The sequence below is a fragment of the Bos indicus x Bos taurus genome, chromosome X (genome assembly GCF_003369695.1).
Source record: "Bos indicus x Bos taurus breed Angus x Brahman F1 hybrid chromosome X, Bos_hybrid_MaternalHap_v2.0, whole genome shotgun sequence".
NCBI classification, from domain to species: domain Eukaryota; kingdom Metazoa; phylum Chordata; class Mammalia; order Artiodactyla; family Bovidae; genus Bos; species Bos indicus x Bos taurus.
This window is the reverse complement of record NC_040105.1, coordinates 52,284,477-52,311,525: the sequence shown is the minus strand read 5'-3', so window position 1 is coordinate 52,311,525 and position 27,049 is coordinate 52,284,477. Positions and strand designations below refer to the sequence as shown.

The 27,049-nt window shown below is 48.2% G+C and overlaps 1 protein-coding gene across 8 annotated transcripts in view; it reads right to left on the bottom strand.

The window, feature by feature from the left end:
* Positions 1 to 27,049, bottom strand: part of IQSEC2 (IQ motif and Sec7 domain 2) — a 78,107-nt gene that overhangs the window by 24,027 nt on the left and 27,031 nt on the right. For 3 of the 8 annotated variants that reach the window (XM_027533417.1, XM_027533425.1, XM_027533422.1), the window contains exon 3: positions 17,774 to 17,869. The exons of 1 other annotated variant lie outside the window; for it this stretch is intronic. In XM_027533417.1, coding sequence (XP_027389218.1) covers positions 17,774 to 17,869 — 96 coding nt within the window. Of the gene's footprint in view, positions 1 to 17,773; positions 17,995 to 19,616; positions 19,732 to 26,973; positions 27,033 to 27,049 lie in introns of those variants that run through there. 4 more of the 8 variants (XM_027533420.1, XM_027533421.1, XM_027533424.1 and 1 more) reach the window with 4 other exon arrangements.

Sequence of the window (27,049 nt, the reverse complement as noted above, 5' to 3'; positions counted from 1 at the left end):
TTCAGGCCCCACGCTGCCCCTGGCTTTCAACTCAGTGGCAGTTCTCCCCTCGAGAGCTCTCTCTTCTGCTTTGGTTGCAAAGGTAATAGTGACAGGGAGGTCAGGCTGTCAACACAGGCTCCTAAAAAGGACAGAGATTGAAGGCATCATACACATTGCTGAAGGAGTGGGACCTGGGGACGTGGGATCCCTCAACTCAGAACCCCCAGAACACCAAGGAACATGCTAATAATGTGGAAAAATCTCTCTTACACAGACTCATATTCTCTGTGTCTCTCACTCACACACACACATGCACACACACGCACACACACATACACACACAGAACATGTGCAGTAACAAGCTGAGTGGACATAGGTTTAGGTCCTGATGGCCATCCACCCGCTGTGTGAGCCTGGGTGTGTCTCTTTATCTCTATGCACCTCAGTTTCTCATCTTCGTGGAGCTCAAAATGCTATTCCCTCTTTGGATTCTGGACTTCAGAAAGGCCCTGGGAGACCTACCTCTCCCCAGACTCCTCCCAGCCAGGAGCAGGAGCAAAGAAAAGACACACACACACATATACTTGTGCATTACACAAACAACCACAGTATAAAGCTGCAAGTTCTAAGGGCTGGGGAACGAAGGGAATGCTGGGGGAGCTCAGGAGAAATTTTTCTTGCTGGGGAGGGGGCCAGGGGCTAAGCAGAATAAAAATAAACTCTCACTTACAATGCACCTTCCCTGTGTCAGGCATTTTCTGCATGTATTTTAACTGCATGGCAAATGGGAAAGAAGAATTAGGATTTCGATTTTGCAGGTGAGGAGAAGGCTCTGAGGAGGAAATTCAGGCCAAAGGTCTCAGGACTAGCAAGTGGCAGAACAGGAATTAAAAGCCCAGAGCCTGTGCTAGTTCCCCTGCTGCCTTGAAGGCTTCCTGGGGTGGGTGGAGTGGGGGAGCTATAGAATAGGGCCTTGCCTAGGAGGAGTTGGTAGAGATGAGGCGTGAAGGACCCTGGGAGCCAAGGCACTATGATGGGGAGAAGCAGGGCGGGATGGGCTGTAGGGATTCAGGGCTGTAGGGTCAGGGGCACTGACCCACTCCGGCTGCTGCCCCTAATGGGAGGTCTCTCTCCCTCCTTCCCTTTATTGGCACTGCCCAGAGCCAGGCAGCCAGCAGGGGATGGAATCAGGATGCAGTTGCCATGGAAATGAATGGGGGCTGTTGCTATGGATACCATAAGATGAGGGTAAGAGGAAGCTAGGGATGCTGAGGACTATCCCCATGACAACTTGGGCTGAAGTGGGGGACCGGAAGTTAGAGACAAGAAAACAAGATAAGGAGGTCAGCACACCTAGATGAGGAAAGAAGCACTGGGCTCTAGAGGAAGACTGGGCAAGGAGACCAGACCCAGCAGGGGCTGGGGGCAGAGGGGCGGAGGGACTGCAGTCACCTCCCTCTCCCCTGACAGCTTTTCAGCAAGCTGTTTCTGCTGCCCAATCCCAGCGCCATGGAGACTCCAAACTTGAGGCCAGCCCGGCTTGGTACAGGGACTTGCAGGGAAGGGGGAAGCCATCTCAAGGGCTCATTGGGTACCCAGCAGACAATGTAGGCTTGGGAGCACAGAGATCAGGTTTGAATCTCAGCTCTGCTTCCTTTGCAGCCCTAAAAATAATAGCTGTCATTTACTAAGGACCTACTTTTAGCTAGGCCCAGCAACTCTGCAAGGTCTGGGTTGTTTCCCTTGAAGGGGATAATACAGATGAAGAAACTGAGATGCAGAGAGATGAAGTCATTTGCCCAAAGTCTCTATGTTCAGCAGTGCAGGAGCCAGGAGTCAAATCATCACTCATGCCTGTACCTACCAGCCCAGCACCGAGCAGCCCCTCTGGAGCCATTCTCCAGCTCCCTGTGCCTTCACACAGTGGCACACAGAGGGCCAGACAGTGAGTAAATATTTGTGGAGTGTTTGAATGAGAAAGTGACCAGGAGAAAGCAGGAAAGACTGAGGTTAAATGGAAGAAGTGCCTGCCTTTGACAGCAATGACTCACTGGTTTGCCTGGCCAAGGGTAGAAGATGCTCAGAACCGAGAGATCCCAATTAAGGCTCACATAGTCAAAGTGACTTGCTCAGGGTCACGCAGGATGAGAACCCCAATTCCCTATCTTCTAGGCCAGCGTCCCACTTGCAGCTTTTTAGCTGAATCCGTCTAGTCCCCACCCCACCCCCAGCCCCTTGAAGCTCCTAGATGTTGGTGACAGCAGGCCCCTTGCACTTCCCAGGCTACAGCGAGCTGATCCATAGTGCCATGCCTGTGCCCAGTCTCTTAGCTTCTTCTGCCCATGTGTCCTCCCTCTCTCCTCCACCTGCAACCTTCGCTGATCTGGCTGAGCTCATCTCATCTTGTGGCACCACGAGCAGGCCAGCCCCCCTGGGAAGTTGGTTCTGACTCACTCCCACTCCCCACAAACCCTGACAGGATCAGATTCCATCCCTTTATGTTTTGTGCACACTCATGTCACAGGCCGTCCTTGTCACTGGCTAACTTGAGATTCTCTGTTGAAGTGTTCATTGCCTACACTGCTCCTGTTTCCCATGGGCGGTGGCCTGGTGTGATTTACTGCTGTGGACCCTCCCTATGCCCAGGCCAGTGCCCCGCAGCTACCTTGGTCCCCTAAGACCAGAGCTGGCAGCCATGTGTGTGTGACCATCTAGCTTGACAACTGCCACCCTAAAAGCCACAGCCCCACATGCTCAAAAGCCACTGACACATATTCTTATGATTATCTCCACCTGAGACACACAGAGAGTTTGCAGGCACAGAAATTTACCACCTCACACAATCAACCTCACACACTCAGAATCCCTCACACCCAGCCTCATACAATCACATTCCCTCAGATACACAACAGTGTACAACCTCTCATTCTTCTCGCACCTGCTGGCCTCATGCATACATGTGCACAGGCACACACTTTTCCCTTACAACTGATAGAAACCTTCCCCATTCCCATACCATAGGCCCTCAACCACTTCAGTTGCCTACACAGGAGTCTGCTGCTACTGCTGCTAAGTCACTTCAGTCGTGTCCGACTCTGTGTGACCCCATAGACTGCAGCCCACCAGGCTCCCCCGTCCCTGGGATTCTCCAGGCAAGAACACTGGAGTGGGTTGCCATTTCCTTCTCCAATGCATGAAAGTGAAAAGTGAAAGGGCAGTCGCTCAGTTGCATCCGACTCTTCACGACCCCATGGACTGCAGCCTACGAGGCTCCTCTGTCCATGGGATTTTCCAGGCAAGAGTATTGGAGTGGGGTGCCATTGCCTTCTCTGACACAGGAGTCTACACCCCCATGTCTCCCATGGTAGCCATCTGATCTTCAGTTGAGCCCCTGTGGCCCTCAACTTTCATCTCCAATCAAATGAAGGGTAAAATGGTCTCTCCCTCCACAGCCAAAGGTCACCTAGACTCACACACCCAGCTTGAACAGAGCAGTCTACATACCATTCCCCAGTACAGCCCTGGAGCTCTCCACCAGGTTTTGGTCCGTGCTGCACCTGACTCTCTAATGCCTCCTCACCTCTCAAACCATCTATTCAAACCCTTCCCAGCCTTCCATTCTTGCCCCTCTTCCTCCAGCAATCCTTGGACACCACCACCCCCAAATGATCCTGACATCTTCCTCCTCTTTGGGCCAGGAACATATTTTGCTCATTACTGAAGCCATATCTGCTCAATCACTTCTGCCCTTCAGGAAAGTACCCTGCCTACTTTCCCAAAGGAATTTTCATCTCCCCTGAGAGATGGAGAACTTAAGGAGAACACAGTCACTGTCTTACTTTCGGTCTCTCATGGTATTTAGCTTGAAGCCTTGCACACAGTAGGTATATGAGCAATGTCTTCTGGAAGAGTAAATAAAGAAGAGAGAAAGAGAGAGGGAGGGACAGAAGGAGAGGAGAAATAAATGAGAATTTGAATGAGTGAGTGAGGAGCTGAGTGCCTAAGTCAGTTAAGCAATGAGTGAAGAGTGAGGCAAGCCTCTGGAAAACTACCGGAGCATGTGAAGGGTATGTTGAAGGGAGGAGGGAAAGAAAGGAGAGGAGAGACTCTCACCTGGGCCTTAATCAAAACAGGAGCCACCCATCACTGTGCAGTTGCCAACCATGCATTAGACCCTATGCTGAGCTCCTTGTGTTTCTTCTTGCTAATCTTCATGACAACCCACAGAGGTAGATCTATTCTCACTACACTCAGGAAGAAAATGAAGCTCAAGGAGAAGAAAATATTTGCCCAAGGTTATACAGAGAGTAAGTGGCAGAACCATAAGGTAAACTCAGATTTGTCTAATGCAAAAAAAAAAAAAAAAAAGCAAGGCTCAGAAAGGGAAAGCAGGGGCAATGAGCCCACTTGGGAGTCCCCTGGCTCTGCTCCTAACACAGACTCATCACGGAAGGTGTAGGTCCTACAGCTCACAGACGACACCTTCTGCCTTCCTGCCAACAGCCTCTGGGGATTCTTAGAACCAGCCTCTGGCAGGTGCAGGAAATATTTAGGGTCATTGCATCTGGAGGCAGCGGCTTTCCCTCAGACTCCAAGATCCCTAAAGCTGTAAAATTGGAACCTTGAAAGTACAAAATCAAGGACTCGTAACATCACAGAATGTTAAAAGCATACCATCAGAATTTTTTAAATGGTAGAATCATGAAATCTTAAAAACCACCATATTGCAGAATCCTCAAATCACAGCATCATAGAAATAGAAACACATGGAATGTGTCACTGAATTATCCTCTCTTGAATTCATGTAATCATAGTTTCTTAAAATTGTACCATCTCAGATTCACAGAATGTCAGAGCTGGAGGAGCCCTTGGAGATCCTCTGGTCCAACTCTCCCTCCTCCTTTTACACATGGGGAAACTGGGTAGCAGAGAGGCCAAGCCACGTGTCCCAAGTTGACCAGCTCATGCCACCTCAGGCTGAAGAAGGCTCTAGGCTTGCCCATGACGAGAGCGCCGCACCATTCATTCATTTATTGAGTGCCTTCTGGGTGTTGACAATACCAGGAATCAAACCCTACTCTTTCCCAGCCCCTGTTCCCAGCCATGGATAGGAAAGAGGGTAAGGCCCTGGTGGAGATGGGGAGAGGGAAGTGGGTAGGGTGGAATATACATCAGACAGAGAGAAGAGATCAGCTTTTATTGATGGAAATTCTTTTGTACACAGCGACACGCACTCTGAAAGGCCTTTTCCTCCTGATCATATTTACAGAGCACTATGGGAGCGGCAGGGGGCACAGGATGAGGCCGTCAAGCAGAAGAGATGGCAGCAATGGCCACAGCGAGGGAACGAGCAGGCTGGGTCCCAACCCCTTCTGGTCCTCTAAGCCCTAGGCACCCTGCATCTCTGTTTGTGCTCACAGAGGACAGAGGTAGGTCCTTGGGATGTCATTTGGAGACCTCTCCAGGAGTGGCAGGCTCCAGGGTGCCTGGGAAGTGGGGTGCGGGTACGGGAGGGTCCAGGTTTCAAGCTCCAAGCTCTGCTGCTCCCACATTTTAGTCAGACCAAGGACTCCAGCCTTTATAATTCGGGGGCTGGAGTCCAGGGGAGACAGCAGCAGGGGTGGGAATTCCAAGAAGGGAGTGGACAAAGATGGGGCAGGATGCTTGCCCATCCGGTTCCTGAAGCAGGGACGGGGTCTCATGGGGGATCACAGGGGTGGGGGCTGGTTAAGGCTTTTGCTTCTGCATAGAAAATGACCCTTGTCCTCTCAGTTACCGAGAGGAGGGACTACTGCACTCGGAGGCCGGACAGCAGAACTGATGAGCGTCTTCCTCTTCCTCTTCCTCAGTCTCCTCCTCCTCCTCCTCTTCCCTGGGGCCAGGAAGGGCAGGGTAGAGGCCACAGGCGGCGGGTGACAGAGAGAGGCAGAGGCATTAGTTTGCAGAGCAGGGGAGATACAAGAAGGGCTGGAACCAGGGAGGTGGGGCTAGGATGGGAGTTGGAATGGGAAGGCCAGCGTGACCAACAGGGCCACACCCATCTCAGTCTCCGAGGAGCCTGTTGCTAGTCCCCGAGGAGCCTGTTGCTAGTCCCCGAGGAGCCTGTTGCTAGTCCCCGAGGAGCCTGTTGCTAGTCCCCCTCTGGGACTGGCCCTCCCCCACACTCAGGCTGGGCTCCAACTTAAGGTTACACCCAGAGTAAGTAAACTCCCTTTCTGATCAGACTGGTGCCCAACCTTCATTTTAATATAAATAAGTAGCAACCAGCTCTGTGCTGGCACTTTGCATGTATCATCTCATTTAACCCCTGCAACAACTCTGCAACATTTTAAAGATGAAGGAATTGAAGCTCAGAGAGATTAGATAACTGCCCAAGGTCACACAGCTGGATTAGTGGTAGAGTCAGGATTTAAACTTGGAAGTTCTTGGAGCTCCAAGTCTCGGGCTCTGCCCAGCAGGTCCTTTGGGTAGACTTGGTACTATCTCCAGAAATCCATCCTGCCCTTGAAGGACAAAGATTTGTATCTCCTGAAGGCTTCAGGGTTTGGAATGTAGGAGATGCTTAGAAATGGAGTGTGTGAAGTCCACAGCTTTGGAAGCAAATGGACCTGGGTTCTGAAACCAGCTCTACAAGTGCTTCTAGGCTGTGGCCCCAGGCATGTTAATGCCCCTCTTGGAGCCCTGGTTTCCTCATCTGTAAAAATGGGGCTTATGGTACCAACCTCACAGGATTGTTGCAAGGACTGGAACACATGTCAAGTGCCTGGCAAACAAGAGCGATAGGAACACAGTGATGGTGGTGAACTGTTCAGGAACTGAACCTAATTAAGTGGCCCTTTGCACTCACACAGAAGCACCACAGTGGTGGGAGGAATCATTGCAGGAACAAGCACATATTTCTCGGGTCTTGCAGAACAGTACCAGGGGCCAGTCACTGGAGTTGGACTATAGTTTCATGGGGTGGATGGACAGGCATGGGAGCTGGGGCAGGACCAGGTGTCTTGGGAGTGAAAAAGGTGACAGATCTCCTAGGGCTAGTGAATGAAAGAGTCTTACCCCACTCCCAGACCCCTTGGCTTGGGGGATGAAGGAAATATGGAATGCAGGGTACTGGAGGATCGGGAAGACAGGGGAAGGAAAGCGGATAGGCAAAGGGAAGGCACTAGTGTCCATGTGACAGACAAGGGTGCACGGGTGCCCGCATGCACGTACACACACTCACACACACACACATACACACCCTCCTCATACTCAGAGCTCCCTCTGACACATTGTTCCACAGACTCACTGAGTCAGCAAAACCACATGAGCCAGGGCTCCAGTCCTGGGCAAACAGCTCCTCCTTTCAGAGTCTCCCATTCCTCATCTATAAAAGGAGACAGAAACTCCACACTTCTCAAGGCTATCACGGGTAACAAATGATCTTCCAGTCCCCCGGCTCGCTCCCCTCCTATCCGAGCCAGGCCCCTGCTACCCTTCACCTGACACTGCAGTCATCTGATTTTCTCTCTGTACTCTCCTGGACCACTTTAGGCTTCCTGTATCCCACCATTGAGTGTGGATCTCCTGCTCAGACACCCACCTCGGCTCCCCTTTGCTTCCTGCACAAAGTTCAGATTCCTCAACCTGACATTCAAAGCTCCCCCACCCTATGGCCTCACCTGGCCTTTCCTGTCAGGTGGAAGAAGCATAGGCTTTAGAATTAGACAGACCTGGGTTTAAGTATCAGCCCCACCATCTACTATCCAGGTAACCTTGAGTCCATTTCTTCACCTCTCTAGGACTTACTTTCCTTACTGCAAAATGAGGAAGCACCTATTCTGTAGGTTATGGTGGGAGTAAGTAAATTCAAGTATGTAAAGCACCTGCCACAGGGTAGGTTTGGTGCCTCACACATGGTAACTATTATTGTGACTGTCAGCATCAGTGGCATCAGTGTTACCCTGCTCACTCCAGCCCAGCCTTCATGAAACTAGCTTGTCCGTTATTCTGTCAGCATGAACCAGCCTTTTCATGCTTCTATGCTTTTGCTGACTCTGTTTCTTTCTCCTGCACAGAGCTTTGCCCTTTGAAATCCTATCTAAACTTCACAACCCAGCTCAATTGCTGCTTCTTGCAGGAAGTCCTCCCTGACTTCCAACCAGAAATATTCTTTGCTTCTTCCTAGCTCCAGCATCCATGCTCTCCATGTTGTTGCTTTGAACTTTTCCAAGGCATTTCTTTCACCAATCCCCTCAATGCCCTTGTATTCCCCCCACCACCACTATCTCTGCTTTCCTTCCCTGTGGGAAAGAGAGGACACCTATACTATTTAAGGCCAGTCTCTCCACCCAGGCTCTGGAGCCCACCCCTGCTACCTCCTCCATAACAATTATCCCCTCTCCCTCCAGTATTTCAACCTCTCCCTCTCTGTTGCCTCCTTCCTACCAACATTTATAGAAGCTCAAGTCTCTCCCATCTGGGAATAAAAACCCTCTATCTGCCCCCACATCTCCCTCAAGCAATCACTGTCCCTGTCCCCTCTTCACAGCTAAGCTTCTTGAGAAATTCGTCTACACTGGCCATCTCCACTTCAGTACCTCCCACGGGTTCTTCAACCCACTGCAATCTGCCTCATGTGCCCACCAAGCCACAGAAACTCTTCTTAGTAAGGTCGCCCAGGACCTCCCACTGGTTAAAGCCAATAGACTTTCTCCCACCCTCATCTTACTTCTCCCAGCTATAACATTTGCCACTCTTAACAAGCCCCTCCTGTGTGCAGACGGCTCTTCCCTTCCTCTGCTTCCATGAGCCCACTCCCTGCTGGTTTTCCTCCTACTTCTCAGGACCACCCCCAGCTCCTCTTCCTCTCCCCATTCCTTATATGTTGGTACCTCTTCTCCAGTTCTGCTCTGGTCCTCTTCTCTTTCACTCCACACTCACTGTCCAGGGATCTCATTCCATTCCATAATTTCAGGTATGGCTGAGGACCCCCACATCTCTCTCTCTCTAGCATGGACCTCTCTCCTGGGTCTCACCAAGCCTAATGCTTGCTGGAAGCTCCACCAAGATGGCTCTTAGGGCCTTCAGAGTTCACAGGGACCTCTCACTCAGCATCTTACCACTGCAAACCTATCCTCTTGCATTTCCCACTTTCGTGAAGGGGCACCACCACCCAGTGGCCCAAGCCTAGATTCTTCCTGCTCCTTTAGCAAGTGAAGTGAAAGTCACTCAATCGTGTCCAACTCTTTGCAACCCCACCGACTATACAGTCCATGGAATTCTCTAGGCCAGAATACTGGAGTGGGTAGCCTTTCTCTTCTCCAGGGGATCTTCCCAACCCAGGGATCGAACCCAGGTGTCCTGCATTGCAGGTGGATTCTTTACCAGCTGAACCACAAGGCAAGCCCAAGAATACTGGAGTGGGTAGCCTATCCCTTCTCCAGGGAATCTTCCCGACCCAGGAATCAAACCAGGGTCTCCTGCATTGCAGGCAGATTCTTTACCAACTGAGCTGTCAGGGAAGCCCTTCAGCAAATCAGCCACCAAGTCCTGCTGATTCTACCCCCTCCCCTCCCCCGCCACTGCTGCTGCTAAGTCACGTCAGTCGTGTCTGACTCTGTGCAACCCCATAGACGGCAGCCCGACAGGCTCCTCTGTCCCTGGGATTCTCCAGGCAAGAATACTGGAGTGGGTTACCATTTCCTTCTCCAATGCATGAAAGTGAAAGTGAAGTCACTCAGTTGTGTCTGACTCTTAGCGACCCCATGGACTGTAGCCTACCAGGTTCCTCCATCCATGGGGTTCTCCAGGGAAGAGTACTGGAGTGGGTTGCCATTGCTTTCTCCGTCTACCCCCCTGAATAGCTCTAAAAGACTACACATGATCTGGCTCTTGCTAACTCATCATCGACTCCTCTCGCCCTTCACTCACTCCTTCTCCAATCATACTGGTCTCCCTGTCATTCCTCAAACATAACAAGCCCACTCCTGCCTCAGGGCCTTTGCACTCACTGAAACATCATTCCCCAGATAGGTGTAGCACCAGACACAAGCTATTAATATATATTTAGTTGCTTATTTATTATCCATCTCATCCGCTGTAAGATCTATCAGGGCAGGCATCTGTTTTGTTTACTGCTATATCTCTAATGCCCAACACACTGTCTAGCACTCAATAAATATTTTTTAAATGAATGAATCCACTGCCAGGCCTGAGCATGGGCAACTCACTGTGAACTCCAACCTTGGTCATCTCTACCCCCACTATCTGTTCAGCCTCTGACTCCAGTTCTCTCTTCCTCCCAATCATCTCTCAAATCCACTTCCTCTGCTCCCTCCCCACGGCCACTGCCTTAGCTCAGTGTGCTTGTGTTGTGCTTAGTTGCTCAGTTGTGTCCGACTCTGTGACTCTGCGGACTGTAGCCCACCAGGCTCCTCTGTCCATGGGGATTCTCCAGGCAAGAATATTGGAGTGGGTCACCATTTCCTCCTCCAAGGGATCTTCCCAACCCAGGGATCGAACCCAGGTCTTCCGCATTGCAAGCAGATTCTTTACCCTCTGAGCCACCAGGGAAGCCCAAGAATACTGGAGTGGGTAGCCTATCCCTTCTCCAGGGGAACTTTCCAACCTAGGAATTGAACCAGGGTCTCCTGCACTGCAGGCAGTTTCTTCACCAGCTGAGCTACCCGGGAAGCCCTACCTTAGCTTACCTCTCTTGGATTACTGGAACAGTCTCCTCCCTAGTTTCCCTTCCTTCTAAAATGCTAACCTGATCATGTTACCTTCCCTCTTCAAGAGCTGCTCCTAGCTCTCCAGCTGCCTACCATGACAAAGGAGCCTGGACTCCGCAAACGGCTGTCTGAGGTATATCTAATCTCTGCCTCAGTGTACAGCCTTACCATTTCTCACCTCTAGGCCTTGGCATTCACTATCAGAGCATCTTCTCCCATCTCTATCACTCAAAATCTTTACAGACCTTGGATAATTGGTTCAAACACTACTTTCTTCAGGAAAACAAATACGTGACTCACAAACCAGAAGTAATTCCTCTCCAATATGCATAGAGAAATAAATGCCTCCAGTGTCACTCAGGATCTCCAAGAACCAGGACGGTAGTTGGCAATTATATCTGAGACCATGGACTTTGGGTGCTGGGCGAGCATTAACAGAGGTTCCCTTTGCCTCCTGAACTATTACTCTGGATTCACGTCCCTGGGGCCCTCTGCTAACACTGACTCATCCTTGCCTTCTCCCTTTCTCTCACCTGCTGTTGGATCTATCTCATTAATAACTCTCAAAGGATTTAGATTCCATAAGGTGAAATTAAAATGCTTCTTTGTGAACAGTGTCCACTGGAGTAAAGCAACACAGTAGCACTGCTCCAAGGCATTTCTTCAATGCCAACACCCCAGTTCAGGCCTTCTAGCTGGCCTCCAGGCATATGATCCATTTTTCATACTGACTGCTAATGTGATGTTTCTAAAACACAAATTTTACCAAATTTTTCTATTTAGTATCCATTCACATGACACTTCATCACTAGCAATACTGGTTCTTAACTTTTTCTGGAGGAACATAAAACTCTTTATGCATTTAATGAAAGCCAGGAACCATCTCCCCAACAGCAAATCCACACAACCAGACAAACACAACATTTTGCATTCAATTTCAGGAGGTTCCCAGGCCACCTGAAGCCATTTGGGACCCGTGCAACCCAGGCTCTTAACAAACCTCTGGCTCTACCCAACAACATCCAGGTTCTTGTGCGTATGCTATTCCTTCTGCCTGGAATATTCTGGCATACTTCACCCTTTCCCCTGGCTGCCTCTGAGTCATCCTCTAAGACTCAGCTCTTAGGCTGAGATGACCTGCACCAGCCCTAGGTAGGGCTAGATCTCTCACTGCTGTGGAAGCCACTCCACAGCACCTCCCACGCTGTGCTCTCCTTTGTCATAGCCCTCCTCAGTTTCCCCAACTGACTGGGAATTTGTGGAAGGCAAGAACCATTACCCAGCATAGGCCCTGGCCACAGCAGAACTCCCTAAGTGTCTACTGAAGTGAACATTAATAATAGCTACCCTTTTTTTTGAGCACTCATTATGTGCCAGGCACTCAACAAGGTGAATTCTATTTATGATCTCTTCTCTTTATGACTCTTTACGACCCCATGAACTATACAGTCCATGGAATTCTCCAGGCCAGAATACTGGAGTGGGTAGCCTTTTCCTTCTCCAGGGGATCTTCCCAACCCAGAGATCGAACTCCGGTCTGCCAAACTGCAGGGGGATTCTTTACTGGCTGAGCCACAAGGGAAGCCCATGATCTCTTCTACCCCTCAATAAATAAACTCTATGATGCTGGTGGTTCTTTTTGACAGATGAAGAACTGGGCTCAGAGATGTAAAGTCGGTTGTTTAAAGTCACCCAGTTAGTGGGTGCCAGAGGTGGAACTGAAATTTGAGACCACTGCAAGTATTGGTCCACCATGCTTCCCTGCCCGTACTGTGAGACGGCATCAGTAGCAGAATAGGACCATGAATTAGGGCCAGAATGCCCTGCCTGGGCTCCATTCCCCAGGGCCATCTACATTTATTTTCCCTCCTGTGTCACCTTCATGCCAAGAGCAGAGACCTGGCTCTCTCTCTTCTTTTTCCTTTTGGACATGCCACACGGCTTGCAAGATCTTAGTTCTTTGACCAGGGACTGAACCCAAGCCCTAGCAGTGAAAACACCAAATCCTAATCCCTGGACTGCTGGCGAATTCCCTGGTCTCATTTTTTATAGTCCAACCCCTGGTCCCTTCCCATGTACTATATTCAGCCTCCTCATCTCAAAACCCCACTGTAGTCAGTCCATCCTTTGCCCAGAACCATCCCTAGACATGTACAACTTTTAAATCCAATCCAATCCAAGGCTACACACTGTCTATGAAGAAAACAAGACATGGGTAGCCCCTGCTCTTCATGAGTTGATAGTCATCCAGGAGTTTTACATGTACCATCTCCAATCCTAAAATCAGCCCTGAGAGGTTAAATAGGCATTATCCTCATTGCACAGATGAGGAAACAGAAGCTTAGAGGCTTGCTCAGAGTCAAGCTGGTAAGTAGCAGAATTTGGACTTGAATAAAGGTACTGACCCAACTATATTCCATTAGGTCATCCTACTTAGAAGACGCAAAAAGTAGGCAACCATTTCTGGCAGGATTGGGGGATAAAGGAAAGCTATTGCTCTTTCAAGACTTAGTACACATCCACTCCTGTAGGGGACAGGTGAGGTGAGGTACCCCTCCCCTGGCAGCACTCTGAACCTATCATTGTCTATGGGTCTCTCTCCCTTCTAGACTTGAGCTCTCTGACTGTAGGATCAGACACAACTCATCCCCATGTCTCACCAAGGTTCAGCACAAGGACTAACTGAGACCATGCAGGACAAATGCTTGCTGAATGAATGAGGTGGCATTTGAGCAAGTTATTAAAAGGAAAAATAACATCTGAACAGGTGGATACAGGGGAAAAGTATGGAGGAGGAAGGAAACAAGTTAGTAAAGGCAAGGAATTGGGACCAAGAAAAAAGGCCAGTAATTTAAAAATTGTGACAGGGTATGCATAACATTTTTTCATTGTTTCAAGAGGGTTTTCTTTTCCTTACAAAAGTGGATCATACTATAAGCTCTGTTCTGCAATTTGCTTTTTTCATAGAATAATCAGTCTTGGAGGTCTTTTCAGGTGAGTATATAGAGATATATCTTTTTCTTTTGATCTACTACAGAGTATGGGTGGATCATGAAAGAAATCCTACTGATGGACAGGTAGGTTATTTTAATTGTTTGCTATTATAAGCAATGCTGCAAAGAACATCTTTGCATATGTCTGAAAGTAGTTTTGAAGGATTTCTAAAAGGTGAATTGCTGGGCAAAGAATGCACGTTTTGTTTAAAATGTAGATAAAAGTTATTTCCGTAGCTTTAACATTTTTATAGACCAGCTAAAAATAAAGATTATTCCTACTCACATAATCCTGTCTTCATCTAAGAAGCATACATCATGCAACCTTTTCATTAAGAGCTGGCTGAGAATGCTATCCTACAAAAGGGCATGTGATAAAGAGCTGCACAGTGTGGCTTATGTTTGCAGTTGGGGTTGAGGTACTTGGAAAAGGCCTCTAGCTGGCCACGTTGGGGTCTAATAGTGAAACTCTAGAGAAATCTAGCTCTGAAACATAGTTCTCAGCTTGGAAGTATATGTAAATTTAAGTTTCTGGGGGCACCTAACAAATTGGTCCCACAAGAAAATGGAACCAATTTGTACTCTAATCAAAGAATACACAATTTTGTTTCTTCACAACTGTTTTAATCTTCTAGATTTTGGTACTTGAAAGTCAGTACTTTGTTGTTTTTTAGTTACATTCTTTAGTTACTTGTAAGCTTCAACATCCTTTCTCATTCATTAGCTGTCTACTTCTCTGAACTGTCAAATTACCGTTATTTCTCCACTTTAAGTGAGTTGTGCATCTTTTTCTTATTGATTTCCAGGAGATGATATAGATAGTGTTATTAACCTTTGCCTGATATCTATGTAGCAAATACTTTCCTCTAGCCTGTTATTTCTGTTTTAACTTTGTGTATAGTATCTTTTATGGAGAAAGAAATGGCATCCTACTCCAGTGTTCTTGCCTGGAGAATCCCATGGATGGAGAAGCCTGGTGGGCTGCAGTCCACGGGGTCGCACAGAGTCAGACACGACTGGAGCGACTTAGCAGCAGCAGCAGCAGAGTATCTTTTCCACACAGAAGTTCTTAACTTTAATTGTAGCTGAAATTATTGCTCTAACTTTATGGCTCCTGAGTTTTTAAGTCCTGCTCAGGAAGACTTCTCCACTCTATTATAAAAATATTCTGGATTTTGCTCTGGTACTTTTACAGTTTTATTTTTTGCATTTATTTTTGTGCAAGGTAGGGATTTAACTTAAATTTTTTTCTTCTATTTTTCTGTCCGTGCTGCGCGGCATACAGGATTTTAGTTTCCAGACAAGGGATTGAACCCATGCCCCCTGCACTGGAAGTGTGGGGTCTTAACTACTGGACCACCAGGGAAGTTCCTTAAATTTTTTCCAAATGGTAGGATTTTTTTCCAAATCCTATCCCATTTACTGACTTCCCACTGATTTAAAATGTATTCTTTGTCATAAATTGAATTCTCATATGAATATGTGAGTTTGTTTCTAAATTCTCTATTTTGTTCAATTTATGTATTCCTCTATTTATGATATATTTTTAATTTCTGTAGATTTATGTTAAGTTTTTAATCTAATAGGGCAAGTCCCCCCTCATTGTTCTTCTTTTTCAAATTTTTCTTAGTAATTCATGGGCATTTACTCTTCCAAATGAACTTTAAAATCCAATTGTCTGATCCCCAAAGAAAATACCACTAAAATTTTAATGAGAAATACATTGAACCTTTTGATCAAATTGGGGGGGGATGTCATTTTAAACCATATTAAATTCTTCCCATCCAAGAATAGGACATGACTCTCAATTTATTCAAGCCTTACAGCCTTTGATGAAATTTTATAGTTTTATACAAAGGAGTATTTTAAATTTCTTATAAATTTGTGGGAATTTTTTTTCTTTGCTATTGCGAATGGAATCTTTTTCTATTATGTCTTCTAATTATTGATGGTATTCAGAGAAGCTAATGGTTTGGGTGTACATTTATCCTGTATCTACCCATCTCACTAAATTTTCTTATTAGTTCTAATAATTTTTCCTTTTATTCTCTTTGATTATCTAAGTAGACAACCATATCGTCTTCCAATAATGCTAATCCTCTTTCTGATATTTATATCACTTTTTTTAATCCCAATGATTAAAACTTCCAGAAAAATATTGGTTAGTGACAGTGATAAGAGTCATCCTTATTTTGTTTTTGAATTGAATGGAAATTTATCTAGCACTTCATTGTTACATTTGATGATTGATTTTGGTCTCTGATAAAAATTCTTACCAAGTGAAGGAGGTTTTCACTCATTCCTAGCTTACTGTACTAGTTATCTATCGTAGTTTAACAAATTGTCCTAATGCAGCAAGAGATAACTAAGGCACTAAGGGTTTTTAAATCAAGAATGGATGTGTAATTTTGTCAGATTATTTTTTCAGCATTTATGTAGACAGAGTAAAAAGAAAAGATTGTATAACTATTAGTATAATCAATTATAACAACAGCTTTCCTAATGTTGAACAACCCCTGCACTCATGGGACAGACCTTCACCTGTTGTGATACAGCCTTCTTTTAATACACTGATGGGTTCAGCTGGAGAATCTAAAACACACATTTAAAATATGTGTTTCTCTATTAATATGTGAGGTTAGGCTATATAGTTTTCTTTCTTTTTTTTAAACGTAGCTGATCATCAAGATTGGACAGAACCTCCATCATACCTGAACTACCATGTCTGAGGAGAAAACTTTGACCATCTTTTAAATTTCTTCTATACAGTTCTATTCTATTCAGGTTTTCTGCCACTCATTAAGTGATTTTGGTCATTTATATTTTCCTAGAAAACCACTCGTTTCATCTAGATTTTCACATTTTTTGGTATAAAATTATACAAAGCACTTTCTCATGACTTTTTAATATTTTCTGAATCTGTGGTTAAATCCCTTTCATCATACTTCATGTTTTCTTGCCTTTTTCTCAATCATATATGCCAGAGCATGGTCTGTCTAGTTTACTGGTCTTTTCAAAAAACATCTCTTAGTTTATCAAACCTTTTGTTTTCTATTTCATTAATTTCTGTCTTTTTAAAAATATTTATTTGCTTATTTTGGCTGCACTGGGTCACCGTTGCTGTGCCAAGGCTTTCTCTAGTTGCGGTGAGTGGAGGCTCCTCTCCAGTTGTGGTGCGTGGGCTTCTCATTGCTATGGCTTCTCTTTTGCAGAGCACAGACTCTAGGGCGTTCAGGCTTCAATAGTTGCTACACACAGGCTTAGATGCCCCACGGCATGTGGGATCTTCCTGGACCAGGGATTGAACCGGTGTCCCTTGCATTACAAGGTTGATTCTTAACCACTGGACCACGAGGGAAGCCCAATTTCTGGTTTTATCTATAGTAATTACTTAATTCTACTTTCTTTTGGTTGTCCTTTTTATAGAGTCTTGATTGGAATAGCTAGTTCATTTAAGCTGTCTTGTTCTCTAATAAAAGCATTTAAAACTACAAACTTTCTTCTGGGAACCCCCTTGGTCATATCCCATAGGTTTTGTTCTATAATATTCTCAATTGACATCTACTCTAAATAGTCCATAAATTCCATTCTTGTTTCCTCTTTAACACAAGTATTTTTAAACTTTCAAATGGACCTAGCCTTTTTTGCCATTGCTATTAAAATTTCATTTTATACATTATAATCAGAAAATGTATTTATTTCAAATTATCTTGGAAATAATCTCCTTCTACAAAAGTGTAGGCAGATGGTTTCCTCTGCCTAAACACCCTAACCTATCCTATCCAACTGGCAGACTCTTACTCATCCTACAAAACAGCTCAAATATTACATATTCTAGGACCAACCACTCCCACTTTGGGGGGAAAGTATCTAAGAAGGATTTTTAAGGAAGGTCAAGCTACAAACAGGCTGTGAATGTCCTCTTTGGTCTCCTGGCCTGGTCCCCCAGTCACTCTGCTCACCCGCTCAGACACCCATTCCACAATCACTCCAGGGGCTAGAGGAAGATGGGGGAGGGGCTGGCAATGATATTCATATTTGTCTGGAGGGGTGAGGGATTGGGGGAGGGGTGGGTCTAGCTCTTACCTGCTCTCTGCCAGCCTGCCTGAGGGGGTAAGCTTCATGGAGTCAAGGACCTGAGTAGGACAGCAATACTGGTGTAGAGTATGAGACGCTGTGGACCTGAGAGACAGCGAGAGACAGAGAGAGAAAGAGATACAGAGAGAGAGACAGGGAGGGAGGGGAGAGGCGGGGTGGGGAATGGGGACAAGGAGGTGAAAGTGAGTGGGGTATGGGAAAGGGGAAGACTGGGAGGAATGGGTGGTGGAGGATAGGGAATGGAAGAGGAGGGGTGGGAGGCAGGGAGGGAGGGAGGGAAGGAAGGAAGGAAGGAAGAAAAAAAGAAAAAACCACAAAGTCAAGAAAGAGAGGACGGCACTGAACCACAAACAGAACACAATGACAACAGGGGGCAGCAGAGACGAAAGAGCTGGGCTGGGCCTCCTGTGTTCCAGGTGACTCCGTGGGGACCTCGGCCACGGAGACACTGGGACACCACAGTAGGGAAAGGGGAGGGGGCCCTCCTCACACCAGATGCTACACGGGGATGGAAGAGGGGAGGGGGACGGGTGGATGAAAGAGAAAGGGAAAAGGTGTGTGGAGAGGGGGTTGTTCCCCCTTATAGAAGACCCCTCACAAGAAGGGAGGGAAGGATGGGGAGAAAAGAGGCTCTGGGTCCACAGAGGGTGAAGAACCCAGGCTGGGGCAGGGTGGGGGAGGGTGTGGGAGACACTGGAGGAGGAGAGGGAAAGAGACAGAGAGAAACTGAAAGAGACAAGAAAAGGGTGAGACAGAGAAGGAGAGAGACAGAGGAGGAAGACAGTGAAAGGGCGAGACAAAAGACACAGAAAGAAGACGGGGGAGAGGCAGAGTGCCAGAGCACAGGACAGGAGAGGTGAGGGCGGAGGAGAGCTGACAAGGTCTCAGTGGTCCTGGTGACAGGATAGGACTGAGTGGGAGGATGGGGCCCAGCGAGCCCGGGGACAGGGGGTTCTTTGCTTCCAAGGCCAGTGCTGCACCCCCAGCCTGGGGCAGGGCCCAAGCCCCACCCCCCAGCGCTGTCCCCCACCCCTAGAGCGGGGTCCAAAGGCCCCTCTGCCTCCTGCTTCCCAAGATGAAAAGTCCAGAGAATGGGAAGGAGGAGGAGAGACAGCAGGGTAGTGAGGCCAAAGGCCCAGTCCCTGGCCTCCCCAGTGCGGGGCAGATGCTGGGAGTGAGTCCCCAGTCAGCCAGCCCCTGTCCCCCATGAGCCCCTGAAGGCTGGTTTTGGTCAGGGCCTGGCCATTCAAGAGCCCAAGTAAAGGCCAGGAGATGCAGCTGCAGGCCAGGCCAGCTGCCCACTATCTTGCTTGCTGCAAATTAGAGGATGCCTAAATCTTAGAACCTTACACAGAATCCTGGAATCTGATACTCTTCTTATCAGAGACTCTGGAATAATCATCAGCAGCAGAATGACTGTTTCTCAAGGACCATTTAGGTGCCAGTTACCGGCCCAAGTCCTTGATTCATTAAACCTGAGACTCAGAGACCCACAGGCTGCTGGAATGTTGGTATCAGAGTCTCAGCTGCTACAGACAGCCCCACAGCGCCAGGCTAGGCACCCGGGCAGCCACCAATCACACCCCTCCTGGGTCACAGACTGTGCTGCTCAGGGCTCCAGGGTCCTCACAGAGCTGGGCACCCAAATGCCCCTGGGCTCACTCGAGCTGCCTCCTTCCCCCAAGCCAAAGGCCTCCAAGAGTCCAAGAGGGGAGCCAGGAACCAGGAAGCCAGGAGGCTGCTGAATCAGCAGCCCAGGGACCAGGTCCAGGCCTGGGCAGGAAGGGAGGGGGTCAGGCTGCAGGGCTGAGGCTGGGGGTCAGGTTCCTACCTGCTACTCCTCCTGGGGGGCTCCATGGGTCTGGACCTGTCCCGAGGGCAGGCCCCCTGGCCAGGGCGGTGCCTCCACTGTGTCACCACCCCCTCCTCCCCAGCCCTTCCCTAGAAGGAGGAACCAAGGAGGCGGGGCCAGGCCGGCTGGGCTCGGGGCCAGACTGCAACTGGAAACTTTGCTCCTTCCCCTGCTCCCCCAGGAGGGCTGGGAACTCCTAGTAAGAGGAAGCAGCTTTGAGAGCTTGAAGAGACTCCCCTGGGCCAAACCTCAGGCTGGTCTCACTACATGCACCTCTGTTGCAATCTCCCCAAGCACCCTGTCAAGAATGAGACGCAGAAACATTTAAGTAACTCGGCACAGGTAATAGAGCTAGTAAGTAGCGGAACCCCAAGGTCAGGATCTGTGTTCGCTATTCCCAAATCAGGACTCCATCCCCTTGGCCATATGGTTGCCCTGTAAATACAGAAACCTTTCCATAGAAGCTTTTCACAAACATTCTCATCTTCCACAGATTTAAAGAGACTCCGTGTGATGGTTATGTTAGGATGTTCCAGATCAAGTAAAATTCAAATCACCCATTTTGGGAAATCAAGATGAGGCCCTAGCCAATATTCTTGACCATTGCAATAAGCTCTCACTCTCTTCTGCATTGTTTTCTGGATTGGCCAAGAGAAATGCTCCCTGAACAGAAAAGCAAAAATCAGAAGAAATGCCATTCACAATCTAGAGGCTGTTCTAAGGAAATTGCCCCTCCTGACTTTACAGAGGGGGAAACTGAGGCCTGGAGAAGGGAAGAGTCTTACTAAAGTTCATACTGCCTGTGAGACTAGAATCCAGGTAGCCTGACTCCCCACCCACCTACCGCAGTAACCTCTCTCTCCTCCTTATGTGGGGGCTAGAGAAAGGAGAGAATTTGGAGGATTTGAAGGGTGTGAGGTTCCTGAAGAGTATCCCAGATCCAGCTCAGAGGGCTCCTGTCCTTTCATAGCCCCAGAGCCCAGGCCCCTGGCTGTTCTGAGCAGAAGGCGGCCCTGGGAGGGGCCAGGGGGCCAGTGATCTAGAAGGAATAGGAGCTGACAGGCCACAGGCCAGTCTTCCTGCCTTCCTGCTGGGGCAGCTGGTTCCTCTCAAGAAAGCCAAAGCTGCTGAGAGAGATTGGCCCTCCGGACCACCACAAAGTTGGCATCCGTGGGCCTTTCGTGGCCTCTTCTTCCTCAGCCCACCCCCTAAAGCCCCATGGTCCTTAGGCTTGGTCTCAGCCCCTGCTTTTTTTTTCTCTCTCTCTCCCTCAGCAACTCCCTTGGCCCTGTGGCAGTCACACCTTGTGCCCATTTTCAGTTACTGTCTTAAAAGTGGCTCCTGTGGCCCAAACATTCATCTTGGCCTGGCAGAAGTCAAGAAACATAAATTCTAGTTCTGGCCCTAAGGCTGATGCTGTGTGACCTTGGGCAAGCCCCTTCCCCTCTCTGGTGAGGCAAAGAGCTTACACTTTGGTGCCTGGCAGAGCTGGGTACAAATCCTGGCTCTACTACTTTTCCACTGGGTAACCCCTCTGAGGCTCGGTTTGTTCATCTGTAAAAGGTTGAGTGGCAACTCCTCTCTCACAGGTTTTTGTGAAGTTTCAATGATACAGATAGGCACATGCTGAAAAGTCTCAGTTGGAGCCTGAGAGACCATGGTCCTTCTGCCAGGGAGGTAGGGGAGGCTCTTGGGAAACCTGTTTGTTTCAGGCAAGGGAAGATTTCTAGGAAGATATCTTTCCATTTGGGCCACTCTTAGAATTCAGACATATCTGAGCCTGTTGGTGCAACTCATGTGATAATCCTCTAGGGGTTGAAGGGAAGGAATTAAGGGTGAGGAGCCTAACCCAACCACAGGGCACTGGCAGGGGAACGGATATGGCAGTGACTAAGGGCAGTCAATGTCCTGATCTCATGGAGCTCATATCCAAGTGAGAGGAGACAGACATTATTCAACCACTACTGGAATTAAACTGGGCAAAATTGGAGGTAGCAGGGGAGAGCGTTCCAGGAAGAGGAAACAACCTGGGCAAAGGATCTGAGGTGGTATTTCCAGGAACTTCAAGGCCAACATGGTTGACTGGAAAAAAGCAAAGGGGAGATTAGGGATATAGGCGGGGGGCCCAATCACGCAGAGTCCAGAAGCCGTGATAAGGTTTTAGTATTTATACTAAGAGGAATTTCGAAGCCTGTGGTTTGTGGATAGGCCTGGAGTGCAGAGTGTCTCTGAAGTCCCTTAAGTTGTATGAAAAACATGAGTATGAGTGCATTTCTTGGGAGAACATTGTTTTTATCAGATCCTCAAATGGGTGGGTCTGTGATCCCAAAAGGGCAGGGAAGCTCCTTTTATGATTCCATTCACTAACTGCCTGTCGGGCATCCCAGAACCTTCTGTGACCTTTCCCCGCCCCCGACCTCCAGGTGGTCTCAGCCTCCCCTCATATCTTCAACCTGTGCTCCACCCAGACAAAAGTGCCTGCAATTGTCTGCCACACTCTGCTCTCTGTCCTCACCTTTGCCTCTGCTCAGAAGACTCTTCCCCACCACCCTGCTCCCACTGCCATCTCTCCACCTCGTGAGAGATGGAGTCTGCTCAGAAGTGGTGCCCTCTGGGAACCTGACTCCCCCGCGTCCTTCCCACCCTGCGTTTCTCCAGCGCTGTCTGTTCACATGCTGTTTCCCCTTCTGGCCAAGAGCTTGGTGGGGACAGGGGCCATGTCTTATTCATTCCAGTGTTCCCAGCATCCGGCACAGGGCACCTAGTCACAAAGGTCAGCTGGTATTGGGAGCCAGACAAACCACACTGCGGTGGAAACTGCAAGACAGGCTGTTGGACACTAGAGGGCACTGTGGCCACTGGAATCCTGGCCTGCTGCTGGCACTGGCCAGGCCCACCCAGGCTGGTGCTGGGAAGAGGCAGGCAGGGAATCATGGAAACTCTACTCCTGGGTCCTGCAGCTCCTTGGCTCTGGGTCTGACTGACAAGGGTCCAGGCCCCAGTCTCCCAATATACCTTCTACCCCCTTTTCAAACTATTTCTCATGATAGCCCCATCCCACTCCAGATTCAGCTATGTGCTCAGTTGCTAAGTCATGTCCAATTCTCTGTGACCTCAGAGACTGTAAGCCTCCAGGCTCCTCTGCCCATGGGACTTCCCAGGCGAGAGTACTTGAGTGGGTTGCCATTTTCTCCTCCAGAGCATCTTCCTGACTCAGGAATCGAATCGAGCCTGTGTCACCTGCATTGGCAGGTAGATTCTTTACCACTTGAGCCACCTGGGAATTCCACAGATACAGCTATAGTTCTTCACAAATGCAGGTACCAAATGCTGCTCCCACAGCCCTGGCACACTTTTTGGCTCTGCCTGCAAAATGCTCCACTTCACCTCACCCCACCTCCATCCCTCACCAGTTCAGTCGCTCAGTTGTGTCCAACTCTGAGACCCCATGGACTGCAGCAAGCCAGGCCTCCCTGTCCATCACCAACTCCTGGGGCCTGATCAAACTCATGTCCATCGAGTTGGTGATGCCATCCAACCATCTTATCCTTTGTCATCCCCTTTTCCTCCTGCCTTCAATCTTTTCCAGCATCAGGGTCTTTTCCAATGAGTTAGTTCTTCACAGCAGGTGGACAAAGTATTGGAGCTTCAGCATCAGTCCTTCCAATGAATATTCAGGGTTGATTTCCTTTAAGATTGACTGGTTTGATCTCCTTGAAGTCCAAGGGACTCTCAAGAGTCTTCTCCAACACCATAGTTTGAAAGCATTAATTCTTCGGCACTCAGCTGTCTTTATAGTCCAACTCTCACATCCATACATGACTACTGGAAAAACCAGGCTAACTTCAACTCATCCACCAAGTCTCAGTTTAGAGGTCAGTTTGGAGAAGACTCCTTGACCCTCAGGCTGGGTTGGGTATACTTCTGAGGGTCTTCCACAGCACCCTATACTTCCTCTGTTAATTGTCTGTTTCCTTCTCTGTTTTCCTACCAGAGGGTGAGTTTCCTCACAGCAGGATTCTACTATTCATCACTGTATCAACCGCATTTAGTTTCACACATGTTGTATGCGAAACTAAACTAGCATGTTGTAGGTACTCAAGAATTATCTTTGAGTGAATGAATGACTAAAAGGATGGATGGATGGATAGGTAGATGGATGGATGACCTCGGGCAAATCATCTTACCTCTTAAGATTTTGGTTTCACCCCTCTGTAAAGTGGATCTAATCACCCCTACTTGGCAGAGCTGCCAGGAAGATTAAAGATAAAGGTGTGTGGAATGCTACCTAACAGTGCCTGATACATACTACATATTTTCTAAATCAAAGCATTTGTTAGGTTGAAAGAGGCTTTGTCCTGAGCCTGGGATGATCTCTCCCACTCAGGTTTACCATCTATGTGTGGAAGATAGCTTTAACAATAAGAAAACTATCATTTTTATTAAAAAATAACAAGAGCAACTGATATGTGCCAGACCTGAAATGGGCACTCCCCAAGGAAGTAGGGGGCAGCCGCCAGTCTCAGCCAGAGGATGGGAGGCCAGGGCCGAGGTCAGAGTCATGGGAATTGTGCCTGCTTCTGGAGAACAGTCATTATGCACACAGCTGGTTCCAAACTCCTTACTCATAGATGAAAACCTGTCTAAGGGGTCATTAATTCCCTCTGTAATTAATGTAAAAACAGCAGGGTTTGTATTAATGGAAAAGTAAGCTCAAGCGTCAAGCTGATAATATTGATAATGTATGCTTGTAGTTATATACTTCAGATAACTATAAATTCAGTCGCTGTACTAATAAAATGTGAAAATTCCTGATACAACGAAGAACTTGAGAATAGTTGTATCATGAGTGGTATTATGCCCGTTGTTCTGAGGCTATGAAAATCACCTTACACTGGGAGTGATGGTAATATCCATCATACACTTAAAAGCTGTTTTGGCACAAAATAAGAGGAAATTTTTAGATAAAATAGCATGTTGTGATTCAAGAACGTGGAACTTGAAAGCATAGTGAGCAAAGGTCGACTTGCATTAGAGTATGAACCACAACCTTGATGGATGAGCAAGCTGACAATAGTGGGCCTCTGAGTAGATTGCTCCCCAGGCTCTGACCTCGCTTGTGAACACATAAAAGCTGTGGGACTATAGAAGAAACACCAAGTCCTTAGTATTTGACCTCTACCTTTACCCACTCCTGGGCTTCCCAAGTGGCTCAGTGGTAAAGAATCTGCCTGTCAATGCAGGAGACACGGGAAATTCAGGTTTGATCCCTGGGTCAGGAAGATCCCCAGGAGAAGAGAATAGCAATCCACTCCAGTACTCCTGCCTGTAAAATCCCATGGACAGAGGAGCCTGGCGGGCTACAGTCCATGGGGTTGCAAAGAGTTGGACACAACTGAGCACGTACGGGCACACACTCACCCACCTCTAGGAGAATCCATTCCCACCTACAACCCCTTGTTGCCTCAATTTACCATAGGATGGACAAAAATGCTGCAGTCACCTGGGGGTGCGCCCCAGAGCTAGAAGGTCATATAACTTCAAGGTTGATGGCCACATCAGCCCACCTGAGAGCAGAGGAAGGCACTCCAGAGAGAGAAGTCAGTGACAAAAAGATGACAGGGACCAGGCAAGTCATGAAAGATGGAGAGAGACAGGCACGGGCTAGGGAGATGCAGAGAGAGAGGGGGCTGGGGTGGGGGGCAGTCTTGCTCCTTGACTTCTTGGTCCCATTTCCAGTTGGCATGAGGCCTGGCTATATGTCATTTACTGCTCTTAGATTCTGTGAGATGTAGTCTCACAACAGTCTCCCCCCTCCCCACCCTTTATTCTTGAGCATGTCTGAGTGGGTTTCAGTTCCCTGCAACAAAGTGTACCCAGACTAAGACAAGGGAAAATCGGGGATATAAGTGCAGGGCTTGCATAAGCAAAAACGCATAAAGAACACTTAGGTAGGGAGGGGTGAATACAATTACAAAGCGTTTGTGTTTGTTCACCCAAATGCTCCCTCATTTCCTGACACTTGCGACCACAAATATGTCCTACAGCTGCACACACACACATCAACATTCAGTGGACACCGAGACAAATACAGCAGCAACCAGATCTGCTTCTATACAGACAGCCTGCTAAGCAAGGACGCTGGCCAGCACGCAGCACTGTCCCTGTACTCCTCACACCCGCACAGACGTGGAGCCACACCAAGAACACAGCAGTGCTGCTTGCGAGGTGAGGGCCAGGAACTCAGGCTCAACTGGGCTCTCAGCAGCCTCCCTCCCCAGCTGCCAAGTGACTCATCCCCAGGGCTGCTAATTAAAGCCAGGACAGAGGGGACGGAGACAAGGGGAGGGGAAGAGAGAGAAGGCAAGTTTATTTTGGTGCCAACCAGGCATGCAGCCAGCTTAGGGGTCACCCACTTCCTGGGGCTGGGCCAAGAGGGGGCAGGGGAACATAAACAGGAACGAGAGGGAGAACCCCGTTACCTCTTCCTTCCCCTTGTGAGCTTCCTGGGAAAAGGTACGTTCTTTGGGAAAATTACCCATCTCCCTCCCCACCCCTACCCTCTTCCTTCATCCCACTATCAGAGTCAAGTGCTACCTCTTCCAGCCTCTTGTCCTTAGAACTGGCTTCTCATCAACAAACTCCCATTTTAGCTTGCCAGAGCTGGCTCATCTGTGTCTGTAGCCCACTTCCATCTCCACCATGGATCACCCAACACAAGACTGGTACATAGGGAATGCTCGGTATGTGCTTCTGGAATACAACTGGGTTAACTCTGGTATAGCTTGGTGACCACAACTCTGAATTTGTATTTGAGTTCTATGGGGGGGATAGATTATTTTAACTTTCTAAACCTTAGTTTTCTCACCTGTAAAGTGACTAAAATATATACTCTATAGGATTATTGTGAAGATGAAATGAGAAAACACAGGTGAAGTGCCCAGCATGGTGGCCAGCATATATGGACTTTACCTATCACCAGTAAGCACTGCTGCAGCTGATAAATCATAACCTACCTTGGGCCTAGGGCAGCAGCAATTACACAGAGCTAAGTTCCAAGCCTGGCTCCACCACACAGGACCTGGGGAGCTCAGACAAACCACATGAGTTCTCAGAGCACTGGCTCATATATAAAATGGGGATTTGCAATATGACACCATAAATTTACAGAAAAGATCTGAATCTGTCAAGGGGAGCCCAAGCTCTCAGAAGTAGCTCGATGCAATGCAGCAGCAAATTACTAAGGAGAGCAGGAGAAACATAGACCTGTAGGGCCAAAGGAGCCCAGGAGGGAGGAAGCAGTCTGGGCAGGCTAGGGCAGCCAGGGAAGGCTCACCAGAGTGCACAGGGCTGGAGTTAGGCCCACCGGAACCTGAGAGCACTGAGCAGGCGGTAAGTGACAAGGTTCCAGG